General features: G+C 55.8%; 7 protein-coding genes across 7 annotated transcripts; 3 read left to right on the top strand and 4 right to left on the bottom strand.

Annotated features, from left to right (window-relative positions):
- Positions 1 to 138: 138 nt before the first annotated feature.
- VDAG_00510 (uncharacterized protein) lies at positions 139 to 3,612 on the bottom strand (the record flags this gene model as incomplete). Its single annotated transcript, XM_009651887.1, has 5 exons — positions 139 to 414; positions 443 to 1,295; positions 1,360 to 2,803; positions 2,859 to 3,414; positions 3,599 to 3,612. The coding sequence occupies 5 exons, from the start codon at positions 3,610 to 3,612 to the stop codon at positions 375 to 377; spliced, it is 2,907 nt and encodes a 968-aa protein (XP_009650182.1). The 3' UTR covers positions 139 to 374.
- An 880-nt stretch (positions 3,613 to 4,492) lies between these two features.
- Positions 4,493 to 5,911, top strand: VDAG_00509 (uncharacterized protein). Its single transcript, XM_009651886.1, has 3 exons — positions 4,493 to 4,666; positions 4,802 to 5,303; positions 5,359 to 5,911. Exons 1-3 carry the CDS (start codon positions 4,534 to 4,536, stop codon positions 5,588 to 5,590), a joined length of 867 nt encoding a protein of 288 aa, XP_009650181.1. The 5' UTR covers positions 4,493 to 4,533; the 3' UTR covers positions 5,591 to 5,911.
- Positions 5,912 to 6,099: 188 nt separating this feature from the next.
- On the top strand, positions 6,100 to 6,876 carry VDAG_00508 (uncharacterized protein). The gene is made up of 2 exons (XM_009651885.1): positions 6,100 to 6,199; positions 6,262 to 6,876. The coding sequence occupies exons 1-2, from the start codon at positions 6,135 to 6,137 to the stop codon at positions 6,755 to 6,757; spliced, it is 561 nt and encodes a 186-aa protein (XP_009650180.1). The 5' UTR covers positions 6,100 to 6,134; the 3' UTR covers positions 6,758 to 6,876.
- Positions 6,877 to 6,893: 17 nt separating this feature from the next.
- On the bottom strand, positions 6,894 to 7,955 carry VDAG_00507 (MT-A70 family; the record flags this gene model as incomplete). Its single annotated transcript, XM_009651884.1, has 1 exon — positions 6,894 to 7,955. The coding sequence occupies one exon, from the start codon at positions 7,953 to 7,955 to the stop codon at positions 6,894 to 6,896; it is 1,062 nt and encodes a 353-aa protein (XP_009650179.1).
- A 2,472-nt stretch (positions 7,956 to 10,427) lies between these two features.
- On the top strand, positions 10,428 to 11,641 carry VDAG_00506 (mitochondrial carrier protein LEU5; the record flags this gene model as incomplete). The annotated part of the gene is made up of 2 exons (XM_009651883.1): positions 10,428 to 10,619; positions 10,670 to 11,641. The coding sequence occupies 2 exons, from the start codon at positions 10,428 to 10,430 to the stop codon at positions 11,639 to 11,641; spliced, it is 1,164 nt and encodes a 387-aa protein (XP_009650178.1).
- A 381-nt stretch (positions 11,642 to 12,022) lies between these two features.
- On the bottom strand, positions 12,023 to 13,849 carry VDAG_00505 (GTP-binding protein; the record flags this gene model as incomplete). The annotated part of the gene is made up of 1 exon (XM_009651882.1): positions 12,023 to 13,849. One exon carries the CDS (start codon positions 13,847 to 13,849, stop codon positions 12,023 to 12,025), a length of 1,827 nt encoding a protein of 608 aa, XP_009650177.1.
- A 412-nt stretch (positions 13,850 to 14,261) lies between these two features.
- VDAG_00504 (uncharacterized protein) lies at positions 14,262 to 14,717 on the bottom strand (the record flags this gene model as incomplete). Its single annotated transcript, XM_009651881.1, has 1 exon — positions 14,262 to 14,717. The coding sequence occupies one exon, from the start codon at positions 14,715 to 14,717 to the stop codon at positions 14,262 to 14,264; it is 456 nt and encodes a 151-aa protein (XP_009650176.1).
- Positions 14,718 to 14,977: the final 260 nt, after the last annotated feature.

Below are 14,977 nucleotides of genomic sequence, written 5' to 3'. Positions count from 1 at the left end.
CATGTTGGCACGCACAGTCACGCTTTGAATGACTTTGAGGCGTCTTTAACTCAAGGTTTCACCGCGGACGGCTCGCTACTACCCGCTTACCGTCCGCCCGTAACCTTGAACGTAATATGCAGCCTTGTCTTTTCAAGGGAAGTGAAGATCGCTCAATTGATGCAGCCTGTCTTTTCAAGTGAAGTGAAGATCGCTCAATTGATCGCTCCTAAGGTTGCATTGGGTATCATTCTGCTTGCTTCACTGTCGTCCCTATTCGTATCGTGTCATCTCGTCGTGCTTGCTCGATCGGACCCTACCATCATCAAACAAATCCTCGTATGCCGCGGATTCCCGCTGACTTCTTTTCTTTCTTGTCGCCGTCTTCCCTCTTCTTACCCTTCTCTTCCTTGCGTATCCGATTCTGAACACCCCCTGCGTTTTGCTGTCAGTGAAACTTCACGCCAGCCTCGGAGGCATACACTCGCCTCGACCGTAGATCCGCTGGTCCGGGCTCGCATTGCTTCCTGAGCCTGCCCCCTCTGTACCCGGCGATGTAGACACTGTGGGAGCTGGCGTTGAAGGTTTCGTGTCGAGCGCCGGTGTCGTGTTGAACGATGATGTTGCCGGGTCGAGATAGTCCGAGTCGGAAAAAACCCGATGCGGCCTTGACCTTACATTGACCGGACTACTGGAATAAGTCGACCCGTCGTCCCCCTCCATGCGGAAAGGGAATTCGTTACGGCCTTGCGACGTAACGGAACCTACCGCCAACTTGCCATCCTCGTATTGGGACTGCAACACGGTAAACCTCCTCATGAGGTTCGTGTATTGCTTCTGCAGCTCAGCCTGTTTTGCTCGACTGGCCGCAAGGGTCCCCTCCGCCGTTGTCTCGTCGCCGGCGGTGACTGTACGCCTAGGTCGTCGCCCTTCCCGCGCCTCTGCTAGTTGCATCGTGAGAGCAGCAATCTGAGACTGGCAGAGCTTCTTGGTCTTTTCGAGTTCTCTCTCCTTGGATGCAAGCTTGAGGTCTAGTATCTCAGAGCGATTGTCGGACTCGGCAGCTGAATTCATCGCCGTCTGTCTCTCTACCTCCTTGGCCTGAAGATCACGCTCTGACATGGTGAGTCTGTCAACTTCAGCCTTGAGACGAGAGATCTCGGCTGCCTCGATCTCAACAGATTGCATGTTCTGCCTTGAGTTCAGTTCCTTTACCTCGGCGTCGCACACAATCTTGCGGAGCTTCTCGCCCTCCTGCTTTGCGCTCAGCAGCTCTCTACGCAAAGACTCCTCTGTCGTCTTGGTCTTTTTCGACTCTTCCCTCAGTGTACGAAGCTTGGCTGACAGGTCAGATTCCCCATTTCTTGGCCAGAGTTCGACTCCTTTCAGATTCCTTTCTGATCTGCATCTCCGCCTTCTTCGCATCATCAAGTCTGTTTCTCAGGTTGCGGTTCGCCAGGATAAGGTGCTGCGCCTCGGCTTCGCTTGCAGCTTCGCGAACTTGCTTTCGCCGCAGCTCACCAATGTGTGCCATATGCTGCTGCTTCAGATATCTTTCAAAGTTCAGATCGTTCTGCAGAAGCATGACCTGCCGCTGCAAATAGGCTGATTGTGTTTGTGTTCCAGCAAGAGATAGTGGCGACGGGACCACTGGCGCGGGCGTTGGTGCATGGCTCGGGACGTGACTTGCCAGGCCTTCTGGAAAAGAATCGGCATGACTTAGAGCCAACGATGGCACGCTATCATTCGCCAGAGATTGATGCAAGCCTGACTTGATGGCCTTGTTGGATTGTATCATATCTTGCAGGTGCGTATGCGAACTGGACACAACAAGATGAGGAGGGAGTGTCGGGCTGTCTCCGTCAACTCCGCGGCTCCGCGTATCCGTGGAATCTTTGTTAGAAAGATGACTTGATTGAGATGGCTGCCGCTGGACTGTCGACTGTATCCTGCTGCTCGCCTGCGATTCGCGCCCCGAGTCCTGCGTATTTCTCCAGCTGTCAATATTCGAGTCTGGACCTGAACCACTGAGAAGTGCAGGATCAAGGCCTTCGGACCCATCACTAAAGAAAGAACTGGCAGCCCCTGCAGCCTGAGCTGCAGGCATGAGCTCACTTGAGACTGTGTCGGTGGGCACTCGGAGAGCCATGCAGTCAGCCACCAGCTCAGCCGGCTCGCAGTTGAGCCAACGCCCAAGGTCAGTTTTTTCCGAGTCTATCGTGAGAGTATAAAAGTTGGGATGCAAGAGGTGACTTTGTCGAAACCTCTCTGATCGATCGCGAATCTCGGTCGGCTGAACGTCGACCTCGTCAGACTCGGCGGCATTGGCATGCCTGAGGTAGCGCTGGGGCTTTCTGATATAGTCTGTAAAGTTGAGAGGGTACATTCCATACAAGATGGTGAAGTAGCTTGCGAGATGGCGAATTTCGAGATCGTCCGACTCCGCACAGAAAGTCGAGGCTTCCCATCCGGAAGCGGATGTGAGGCTTCGTGCGTCATTGTCCTCCGAAGCTGCCTCAACAGTGCCAGTGCGCTCATTGTCCCAGAAAAGCAGTCTGGCGTAGATGTTGAACAATATCGGCAAAAAAGGAACAAGTGAGCTCGGCATGTGAGGGAGGATCATAATCAGAGTCGTGATCGCTAGAGAAACTGCAGTGGTCGAGGTATCGTGTTGGAGGCAACGAAGTAAGTTTCCAAAAAGAGGTGTTTGTAAGATCAAATGCAAGTGTGGAGGTTGTTTCTGAATGAAATCGCACAGCATCCTCGCTGATCTGCTCCGATACTCGCTCTTAATAAAATATTTGTCGATGAGTAGAAGGAAGTCCTGGCTTTGGTCAGCAGGTCGCTCCTAGATGGTTGTCCGAAAGATCGAAACGGACCTTGGGTTTCTTTTTGCCCCACGCAATCAAGCCTTCTCGCATGGGACGTTCGGTGGACCCTCCTCCAATATCGCTCTCGTCGCCCTGCGAGGATTCGATAGGACGATGCTTGTCCATCCAGGCGAGATAGAGGCGTTCAGCAAAGGGATTTACAGCACCGTCTGCCTTGTTTTCTTGCTCATAGACATCTCCCATCATCAGTAAATCCATAGTGCCTGCGGCCGACTCCTCCAGTAGTCCTTTCTCCTGCACAGCGTTCATCTCGACAGATTCGCCCATGATGTCCCACCAGTGAAACAGTCGGGCCGGAGTGCGGATCACGGTCACGAAGCGGCGGAAGATAGCGATGAAGCTGGCATATCGTGACGGCTGGCCTGCAACGTGGCTATTGTATATGACCTGCAGTTCATCGTGCAGCTTCTCGGAGGTTTGATCGTCAAATTTCTCATGCTTGTCAAGGTACGCCTCAATGGCTTGAGTGAGCTCGTCCGGGAGGGGGAGTGTCGGCGCATTGCTGTAGTAGGCGTTGATTGCCTTAGAGAGGTCTTTCAAGGAGCTACGAATATTCTTGTTAGCCTGTGCGTACCACATGCGTGTCCTACTCATCCGGAAAACCAAGCTTGTGGTCGATGATGGGTCTTGGTGAAGCTCTGTCACAGCTCGAAGCTCCAGGGGGGCGAGGCGGAATATCGCGCATGTGCGGTAGGTAGGACTGGAATATGAAAACCAATACGACTTACCCAGAAGACGCCATGGTACAGGTTTCACGGCCTCATAGGGCCGGCTGGCAACGAGAAGACTGAGGTCGTATGTGCGTGGTCCGAGGGGTGACAGGCAACAGTTAGACGACAAATCTGCTGATGTTGCAGGGCAGCTCGGCAGGTCGCATGGACCACCCAGAGCTGGCCACTCTAGGGCCGCTAGGCCAGGCCAGGCTTCCGCGGGCGGGGCTACGAGTGCAGGCGAGCAGGCACGGGTGACGGGCCCGGTGGAGCGCGATGAGCTGCAGGCAAGGGCAGGTGCCGGCGCTCCACATTACCCACCCGTCCTTGCCGCAGGCGGCCCAGTTTCTGTAGCTGTCTCAGCCCGTCGCGGTGCAGTATGAGCTCACTTGGGTTTACCCCGCATTCTGAGTAGCAATGTTTGTCGCATGACCCTAGAAACACACCACTGGACCGCCGGGGTAGTGCATCTCACGCTGTAGGAGGTGGGTCCTGGCATGACGGAAGGCACCACCGATCCCTGAGCTACTGATGCTGCTTCTGCTGCTTGCTGTCGCTCTCTTGCTGGAACAGACGGTGCAGCACCGTTGCCGTTGGTCAAGCTTCCCCTCGAATGCATTTCGGAGCTGCGAGGAGCTGTCCTAAAGCTCAGCTATTACGCCTTTGGTAGATCTGCCCCTCACCCCAGGTCACGGGGAGGTCACGGGTCTTCCACTCTCGACTCGATCTTCTTTCCTACTTCTTCCCCTCCTCTCCAGCCATTACTGCTCTTCTTCCTTTCCCCCCCTCCCATTCCATCATCATCACACACTCATCAACTGTCTGTTCTACTGCACCCAACATCTCGAGCTACTATATACCCAATTGACGCGGTATATCTTTCCTGAAGCCCTCAAGGTTTTGACACACTTCCCCCACTGCAACACTCATCAACCCCACCAAATACCGGCACGATGGCAACCAAGACTTCTGCAGTGGCGGACGAGCCGATTGAGGTTCTGTTCGCCCTGCACCCCAACTTCAACATCACTGACTTTGCCGGTCCTCTCGAGGTCTTCGCGACTGCCAACTACGAGAATGACAAGTGTAAGTGCTCAGCTCAATCCCCTGACAAGCAAGTGTGGCTGTCAAAACCCTATCCCTCGGCCCCTCTCTCGAACCCCGCATTCGTGACGATCACCTCGCACACAACGGCCAACCATTAGCTAACTGTGCGTCCAGCTACCACGGCATTCGAGTGCACCGTGGCCGCCGCCGAGCCCAAGGTCATGTCTGAGCAGGGCGTCTTCATTGGCTCTCAGATGTCCTACAAGGAGGCACACGAGCGCCTGAATGACTTCGATGTTCTCGTCGTTGTCGGCGGCGGCACTGATGCCGTCATTAAAAGTGAGGCTGAACCCCTTCAGCTTATCGATGCCTACTCCGAGCTTCAGCAGAAGGACACCATTCGCGAGCGTACCCTTCTTTCCATCTGCACCGGCTCTCTCTTCCTGGCCAAGCAGGGCATCCTCGCCGGCTTGTCCGCTACCACCCACCCCGATTTCCTCACTACCTTTGAGAACCTCTGTAGCAAGTCTGCGCAGAAGACTCTCGGCGAGCGCACCGACGTCATCGAGAGCGCTCGCTACGTTGTGAACAACCTCCGCTTCGACATTGGCGACGAGGACGAGAACCCCTACATTCGACGTACATCCGACGCTGGCCGTCGCCCCTCCAATGCCCGGTATGCCCCGAATATAACCTCACGACATAGGTTCGCGTACTAATAGCTACAATAGAAAGGGCAGCATTTCTTTCCAGGGCTCAGGAAGACGCGAATCCGTTGCTCGTCGCGCAGCGATGCGCCTCGGCGGTCTTCGCGTTGTCACGAGCGGAGGGGTCAGCGCTGGTATAGATGCGGCTCTATACATGGTCAGCGCTCTCATCTCGGAGGAGTCGGCTACCGAGGTGGCCCGCGTGATGCAATGGAACTGGGTTAAGGGTGTCGTCGTTGACGGCCTTGATGTGTAGATTATAGACAGCGAGGCGAACAAGGAGCAGCCCCAAGAGGCTCGCTATGGGTATGGTTATATTTTTTGAGGGATCTTAACGCCTTCTCTGTTCACTATAGGAATGAATGCTTGGCTTCAGATCTTTTTCTTTCACTGACGATGACCTTTCGTTGTGATGCCTGATCCACAACGAACACCTGACTGACGTCCTTCTTGTAAGACAGCCAATCGAAGCATCTCTTGCTCGGCACCTGGGCCATGTTTCCACCGAAGATTGATGTCACTCGAAGCCTCATGATCAGGCAATCGAAGTGCATCGGGCATTAGATCCTGCTATCCTGAGTTTTGCAATGTCAAGACAGCTCGTCGCAGTCTGACCAAAAGAGGTGGGGTGAGAGGGAAGCACGCTTACATAACCGGATTTTCGTGGCACGTTGGTGGGTCCCACTGAACCAATCAACGCGACCGACAAAGACTCCCTGAATTTTTGGCTGTCTGGATCACATCGAAGCAGCCGGTTTTCAGGCCGTCGACGTCGTGCTGAACACCTCATCCATCACAACATGTCGCAACCAGCACAAGCGCTAGCCAAGGCGCCTTTCCGCCTGGGAAAGAAGAATGTTTTCCTGTACGCATTGTTCCCACGTACCCTCTGCCCCTTCTCCAGCTTAATCTGACGGACCTGTGTAGCCCGAACCATGTAATCACCTTCCACCGAAAGGACCATAACCCCCCAAACTGGGCCACCTTCGAGGTCCCTCTGCGATTCAACAAGTTCGACATTCGCGACTACCTTTGGAACCTCTACGGCGTCGAGACGACCGCCGTCCGCAGCTGGGTCAAGATGCCCCCTGTTGAGCGCAAGCTTGACGGACGCGGCGCGGCCTACCACCCCAAGTCGATCAAGTTCATGACCGTCGAGCTCACGCGGCCGTTTGTGTGGCCCGAAGTACCCAAGGACCTGGAGCCCTGGAACAAGAAGCTCTGGGATGCGCGCGAAAAGCGCCAAGCGGACCAGAACATCACGAGGAACGAGCAGGCATCGGGCAAGCTGAAGTACCCCAGCAAGGAGCCCATGACCAACCACCGCAAGGCGGTGAAGGAGAGGGCGGAGATGCTGCTAAAGGGACAGGCCGAGTGGAAGACGGATGCGGTGCTGGACGAGAAGTGGGAGAAGCAGGCGTGATGGAGGCCGGGGATGTGGCGGGCGAGGGGGAGAAAGATGTATCATACTGTCCATGCAAGGCGTGGGTTGTACAACACGTGTTTCAAGCTTGGGAACATAAAATAAGGCGATTTTTTTCTCGAACCGTCCTCCTCACTTATCGTGGGGTGCTCTTTGGGGCATGTGTGGCAGTAGCGGCCTCGAATGAGGTGACCCATTGGTTCCGCTCTTGGAAGCGAAGGGCCTCGTTTCCCCAAGTCCACCACCCGGCTGTCAGGTTCCTCGCAAACACCTCGAGACCAACGAACCCTTGTGGGAGCAGGTCGTCAAAGACGGGGCGGAGATTAGGCTTCCTTGAGTGGATGTCCGGTACTGCGAGCAATACCCTCTGCGGTACCTTGGTTCGGCTTCCAACTCGTCTGGCAATGAGCAGCCGCTCCCAAGGCTTCCTCCAGGTCGAATCGAGATCAAACATTGGCTTCCCCGTTGACGTGATCTTGAGCCACGTCCATTCGGTGACAAGCTCCAGCCCCCATTTGGTGAGCATACCTGTGCCACTGGCGGTCAACAGCTCAACGAGGCTGGGTTTGTTGGTGACCCAGACGGCGACAAGTCCATCTGCGGCCAGATGAGATGCAACGGGAATTTGGGACAGCAGAGATCTTGTCGCCGCTACGTTCAATGCGGTGGCATAGCCATCGCGTTTCCGCTTCACGGATCGATTCGGCCAAGGAGGATCAAGAAGTATGAGATCAAAGGATGGCGCCTCTTCGATGAAATTTCCTCTCTTTTCCTCTATGGTACCGTCAAAATAGTGACTTTTGATTGGGATGAAATGAGTCAATTCGTCTTCAGACGGAGCCACAATCTCGTTCTGCCGCGTGATCCGAGAAAGACAGAATGGGCCCGTGTGATGCTCCAACAGCACGTCGAGCGCCCCCTTTACGGCTGCCCCTGTCATGAGATCTGCCAATAAAGCCGAGGGCTCCTGGCCATGACGTCTGCTGTCGGCATCCTTAGGTTCTGGCGTCGGGAAAGGGGCTGAGATGGGCACGCCCGAGAGGATGCGGCGTGGTGGGGCTTGGCCCGGCAGGACCTGGGCTTCCTCGAGAGATCTTGGTATATCCAGGAGAAAGACAGACTTCTTCTCATCCTGAAATAAGATACAAGACCCGCTGTCGAGCTTATTCGAGGCTAGCATCGACTCTGTCGCCGACATTTAGTGCAACAGTCAAACACCCAGAGGAGCTGCTGAAGACAAGTTGCTGGTGGTATTGCCATCCGGTGGTCGTAGATACTAATTTGGGAATCGAAAACCAGAATCAGATTGTCAAACACACAAGCTTGATGATAAAAGTCTAGCTGCATTACGTAAGAGGAAATGTTTGTTTGTGGGTATCTTTCGTTCAAGCATGCTCTCTAGAAGGCAATGAAGGTGCCCAACCGTGCTTCGTTCTCTCGAGCGAACTGAATCCAGCATTCTGTATCCACTGTTGTACTTGCCCAAAATACCTGCAAGAACTGCAGTGACGTGTTGTTGAACCATAGTCCAGTGGTGGACAGCGAGGTGAGGTATAGCTGCTCAACTATAGCTTGCCTCTGCTTGTCGCCGCGGCACTCTGTTCCCGCAATGAAAAGGGGGAAGAAAAGGTCATGTGAAAGCGCCTGCGTAGGCCCTGCGAGTACAGAGTGCATTTCCTGCAGAAGAGGGTCCAGTGTTGTGCTGACAAGGTTCGAAACCTTGTCGGCAGGTGCAAATGCTTGGTGGCTGTAAATGAGGCTGGCGTAGTGTGCCTTCAGCACTGCATCAAGACTCTGTTGTTTAAAGACTTCCTCTGCAGAAAAAGGACAGGAGGTAGAGAGAGTATTGTAGGCCTCATCGATTTTTCTGCGCCACTGTGCCATGTTCACCTCAGGGCCATGTCGGCATTGCATTTGCAGAGCACGATGTCGTCTACGTTCCTCGGTTGTGATCTCGTAGACGAGCCCTGTGAAAGCCCAGAAAGAGCCATCATAGATAGACCGCAGAGGTGGCTCGTGCGATGCACTTGTTCCTTGGCTGAACACTGAGATGTTACTCAGTGTCTCCAGATCAGCAACCTCTTTCAGCAGAAACCTCTGGACGGGGTCGAGAGGCTGCAGATTTTCATTCGGTAGATGCTGAAGATCAATTATGGTACGACACGCTCGCAAGTGGATATTCCAATTCTTTGATCCTGGGATGAAAGCTTCGGAATAGCAAAGTGCAACCATTGTCGCGAGAATCTCCTGAACCGCCGAGGTGGGCGGGTGAGCTACTCGTGATGTGCCACAAGAATGCAGCTCTCTGCGCATCCTCTGGTTCAGCCCCCGAAGCGCCTCGTCGTGGAGCTGTTGGTGGATACGACGGAAACGAGCCTTCTGATCTGGTGTTTTAGCTGAAGCGATAGATAGATAGGTGAGCGGCAGCCAGGCTGCCGATGGACAAGTGGAGGCAAGTCGGATGCTGCGCGTTGTTCCTGATCATCTGCCTCCACGGACTCTACGGAGGGTCGACCCATGTCAAACGGGGGACGACTTGGGCCTGAAAGTGGCGGAGAAGGCTGCCAAACAGTGCGGAGGAAGAGTGAGAATTGATGAGCCGTAGGTCTTGTGTCGGCAGGAGCGCTGCGGGGCTATGAGTGTGGAGTTGTCTGTTGACGGCATCAGACGGCGAAACATCAGACTCGAATGTTGACTTCAGATCGCGATATTTATTTGCTGAAACATCAGATCCACTGGCGGGATCATCGAGGACCGGTTTGCGCTTGCCAGAGAACTTGCCCCTGCTGGCAATCCCTTGATTCCATCGCACATTGACGGGCCCAAACCCGGGGCATCTCAGTTCTCGACTCTTGCACTTCAGACATGTCGGCAGGCTCCGGTCACATCTAATGCGTCGTTCAACGCAGCATCGACAATCTGATATGCCAGCCTATGTGTTCTGTTTGACGACTCGCTCATTTGGGAACCGACCTTTTGATGCCGACCGACGATTTGATGGCAATGGATGAGGGGGCTAGATCTCTCCCGTCCCAGGGCTCGGCTTGGGCGCGGTAATCCTCGGCAAGAGCGACATCGCGAAGAGGCTCCCTTCTCCGGAAGACCCACCTCCACAGCGGACTTTGGCCAGTCAGAAGATCGCTAGATGCGAATGACGTCCTCTCCACCTGTGCACCTCCAAAAGCCGAGTGTCGCTGCTTTTAAAAACTGTCGAGGCTGAAAGAACTCCCGGGCTGATTAAACCATTCGATACCCGCACTATGACTAGAACGGCGAGAAGGCTAGCCTCAATAAGGCTACCCGACCTGGAAAAGCCCTGTAACCACCGCTGGAGCCTCTCCAGACCTACAGGCCCCGTTGCAAGCCGGGCGTCCCTCCCATTAGTTGGCAGTCCTCTGCTACCGAGATTCCATGTGTGTGGCCGATGTTTCTGACAATTCGACCCTTCGCCGACGATCCTTAAACCCTCGAAACCTTGAACCTAGACGCCTACCTGGACGCTGCACATCGCCAGAAACCATTCTCTGGAACGCAACTCTGGAGATGCAGTCTCGGTAGCAACCGAACCCCTCCGACACGTGAAGCCCACGAAGGCGCGTACGACCATCTCGAACACTGAACCCCTCCTCCCGAACCTGCACCACCATCCCAGCCCCGCGACCAGCCATAGATGCCTTCCGCCCTCCTGGGACATGCCCCTCCAATGGCCAGCGCAAACGACGTCGTGCTGGCTAGAGCAGACAAAAAGAACCCGCCCCTGTGCCCAACCGATGACGACGACACCATAGCCCTGAGGAAAAAGACCAGAAGCTTTGATTATTTATGGCGCTCCGGCGTTGCTGGCGGTCTTGCTGGGTGTGCCGTATGTATCTTGTCTCTACTCCTGGCTCGATTGCCTTTATCTGACTCCAGCTGCAGGCCAAAACCGTCGTTGCACCTCTCGATCGAGTGAAGATCCTGTTCCAGGCGAGCAGCCCTCAGTTCGCTAAATACACTGGCTCATGGTTCGGCGTCGTGACCGCCATGCGAGATATCCACCACCAAGATGGTGTCACAGGCCTCTTCCGCGGGCACTCGGCTACTCTTCTTCGAATCTTTCCCTACGCCGGCATCAAGTTCCTCGCCTACGAGCAGATTCGCTCCGTCGTTATCCGTAACCGCGACCAGGAGACGCCTTGGCGCCGCCTCATCAGCGGATCCATGGCTGGCGTAACGTCCGTCTTCTTCACATATCCCCTCGAGGTCATCCGAGTCCGCCTCGCGTTCGAGACAAAACACAGTCACTCCAGTCTCACCTCCATCTGCCGACGTATATATTCCGAAAACTTCTCCTCGAAACCATCACTAGCGACAGCCACGACGGCCACTACAGCCTCCGGTATCGCGACGACACCTTCAGCTGCCGCAGCCGCACTCACGCCTCGTTCTGGCCTCGCCAACTTCTACCGAGGCTTTACCCCTACACTGCTGGGTATGCTACCCTACGCCGGCATGTCTTTCCTCACCCACGACACGGCCGGTGATTTCCTCCGCAGCCCCCGCCTAGCCGCCTACACCACGCTCCCAAAGCCGGAGAATTACCCCACCGGCAAGCCCGCGCCTCTCCGCTCATGGGCAGAGCTTCTTGCCGGCGGCGTCGCTGGTCTCGTCTCGCAGACTGCGTCTTACCCGCTGGAGGTCATCCGCCGGCGGATGCAGGTCGGCGGCGCTGTCGGCGACGGCCACCGCATGCGCATAGGCGAGACGGCGGCCCTCATTTTCCGGGAACGCGGTGTGCCGGGTTTCTTCATCGGTTTGACGATTGGCTATGTCAAGGTGGTCCCTCTCGCGGCAGTCAGCTTCTACACGTATGAACGTGTCAAGGGGTGGTTCGGCATTCTCTAGAGGCGGGGAGCATAGACAAGACATGGGGCGAGGTGGCTGTTTTCGTGCGTTGGGATCAAGGCGTTGACGGATATACAAGCATTGTGGTTGGGCATGCATCTCTCGTTGATATCATGGGTGTTCTTTGGCCACTGGGAAGGGCACGACCTGAGTGTCTTGGATTAGACTGCGGAAGCATATATCAATATGACTAGATATCTTTCATCTGTGCTGTTATGTGCCCCTTCTATCGACACACCCTGTCCACGGCGTGATTGTACACAAAACGCCCAGAAATCATGGCTCTGATTGTTACGTGGTGTTCCTCTATGAGACTTCTGTACATGTTGTTTTACAAAGTGGCGATATGCATAGAATGCAACTATCATACAGATCCCCACTCTAGTCGTCTAGTAATCCTACAGTCCAGTGGACAATCCTGTCCACACCATGCCCATTGATGGCACTGACGGGGATGGCAGTGACCCGCTCCGTCCAGGCCTCCTCAATGCCGCTCGGATGCGGCTTGACGCCGTTTTTGATGTCTTCCAAGTAGGCCTGCAGCTCCTTGAAGTTCTCCTGCGTCTCTGGCTTGTCGCCCTTTGTCGCAACGACATACCACGGTTTCGAGGCAATGTGCAGCCCCGAGACGCGCTCCGGCTCAGCCGGGGCGTCGGCGACCATCATGACGGGGTCGCTGAAGCGGCCCTTGTACTTGGGCTGCGCGGACTGCTCCTCCTCGATCTCCCAGTTGATCTTGGCTTCGGCCTCGCGGCTGCGCTCCTCATCCTCGCGCATCCTCGCGTAGAGGCCGACCTCGTTCCACAGAGCGTCGAGCGCGGCGACGGCGTTGCCGGCCGAGAGGTCGATGACAAAGGCCAGGACGCCGGCGCGCTCGACGTGGCGCAGAAAGGCGATGCCGAGGCCGCGGTCGAGGTGGGCGCCCTCGATGAGGCCGGGAATGTCGGCGATGGTGAAGCGCGTGCGCGCCTCGGCCTGCTGCTCGTGCTCGTCGGCCGGGGGGACGTCGCTGTTCTCCGTCGAGGGCGCCCGCTTGAAGGAGCGCATGACGGGGCGGCCCTTGTAGCTATCGAGCACGACGGTGCCAATGTTGGGCTGCAGCGTCGTGAAGGCCCAGTTTCCGACGCGGGTGCGGGAGTTGCTGAGGGCGCGGAGGAGGGTGCTCTTGCCGGCGTTGGGGAGACCGACGAGGCCGACGTCGGCGAGGAGCTTCAGCTCAAGCTCGACCTCCATGGTGACGGCGCGTTCGCCCTTTGTGGCGAAGAGGGGGCGCGGGTACTCGCGAGAGACAAAATGCGGGTTGCCGAGACCGCCAATGCCGCCGGCGGCGAGGAGGATAGGCGTAGGCGTCGGGCGGGAGAGGTCGATGTTCAGGGGTCCAGGCGGCTGGTGGTAGTAACGCTCGCGGCGCGGGGCCTTGGGGAAGACGAGGCTCTTGATCTCGCTCCTGGCGGCGCCGGGGTAGACGAGGAACTTTTCGCGGTCGGGATCTTCGGGCTCGGGGTCGTCCTCCACGTCTGTTTCCTTCTGCTTCGCTGCCGACTGTACATCGTCGTCGATCTCTTCGCCGTCCTCTGCACGAAGAAGTTCGCGCCTGGCAGCCTCGGCAGCCTCCTCCTCCCGCTCGCGCTTTCTCGTCTTCCATGCTTTCCGCTCGTAGTACAGGGCGCGGCGATAGGTGATGTCCTCAGCGACGGGATCCTCTCGGCTGATCTCTCGCAGGATGGTACCTACGGGTACCGTGATGATGATATCCTCACCACGCTGGCCCGCCTTGGCACTTCCCTGGCCGTTCTTCCCGCGCTCTGCCCGTATAAAGCGCTTTCGAGCCAGCTTATGCAGAGAAGTCTCGCCATGTACGGCCTGGATGTAGATGTTCCCGCCGTGGCCACCGTTGCCGCCGTTTGGAGGTCCTTCGGGCAGGAACATGTCGCGCAGAAACGAGATGCAGCCATTGCCGCCAGCGCCGGCGTAGAGCGTCAGGGACGCCTTGTCAGCGAAATTCGGGGCCGCATAGTCTTCGGGTGCCGGGTTCAGGCGCGACGATGTCGATTCTTGGGCGACGTGTGTAGAGCTGTGGCGACGGGGAGGGTTGCTCAGGGTCTTCGCGATGGATCGGGGGACATTGGTTGTAATCGACGTGAAACAAGAAGGATACAAGAAGGGAAGAAATAAGGAGTGACTGCCAGTCGAGCACCTGGAAGCCATGGCAGCTTCTTCGGAGGTTTGGCGAGCAATCAGTCGTGCAGTGCTTGGGCTTGACGATGGCCAGGATCGAAATTCTGGTTCAGTTCTGTTTCCCACGGACTGGGCGTGAGCATAAAGTCGCGATAAGATAAGAATGATCCACCTGTCAAGTGCTTAACAGCGACTTCATCCGGCGACTTCCCACGACCATCCATGAATGCGACTAAATAAACGAACTTGACGATCGGAAAGTATTCGTCCAGTCGATTTTTTGCCAATATTTGATTCTAGTCGGCCACTGCTGTGGTGGCAGGCTGCTGATCGCAGTCAGAGGAATTGAGGGTCTCTCATGTGCGTGAGCGAGCACCATATGCTTTTTGTGTTTCGAACATCACATTGCTGCATAGAGTCGATTGCCAAGCCTGGGGTGCTGTCACCAAAGAAGATTCGCATTGTTGGAGCTGCGGCCTATCTGAATGTTATCAACATGGTACTCTAGCTGCCAGCCTACCGTCGATGACCGTAGACCAGCCAAGGCACTCATGTTCGATCGCGAAAGGACGTTCATGGTGGCCTTCTCCACACCTCTGAAAGATCGCACGCGATGCCGCATCAAGCTGAAGGTATGGCCGTTGCAGCCCTCCGCTTTTGGGATTCGAGGGAGGTGATTGAATCCACCTTGCTCAAGTGCCCTGGATTGAGCAGAGACGCCAGCGACTGGGGATAGTGCGTGAAGGATAAGCCATCTAGGTACTCGGCCGCGCGAAACGATGCACCCTTGGTATTGTGCTAGATTGGGATGAGGACGCTTCCGTAGCATCTCGCAAACAGCAGTTCTTGCAGTATTGGTGTCAGCTGACGTTGTGGTGTAGAGCATAGACGGCAGCATTTATGCCAACAAGTTTGACAATTTCACGTAGTAGGGTGCCGGATCCTGTGCAATGGAGGCGTCAGTGGGTAAGAGGGGTTGGTAATCCTTGAGGGCAATGGGCGTCATGTTTTGGACATGTTGTATAGAGGAAGGCGCGACTCGGCGGCAGGGCGACGTAGCCTGATAAAGGCACCCATCACGACGGAAAACGACAGCGCAGTACCTAGACAAAGACAAGTTTTCCATCGACGAGTTTAAAATTTTCGCGGGCCATCAGC

Source organism: Verticillium dahliae, genomic scaffold (assembly GCF_000150675.1).
Source record: "Verticillium dahliae VdLs.17 supercont1.1 genomic scaffold, whole genome shotgun sequence".
In the NCBI taxonomy this organism is placed as follows: Eukaryota; Fungi; Ascomycota; class Sordariomycetes; order Glomerellales; family Plectosphaerellaceae; genus Verticillium; species Verticillium dahliae.
The sequence above is the reverse complement of the archived record's forward strand: the minus strand, read 5'-3'. Positions and strand labels throughout refer to the sequence as shown.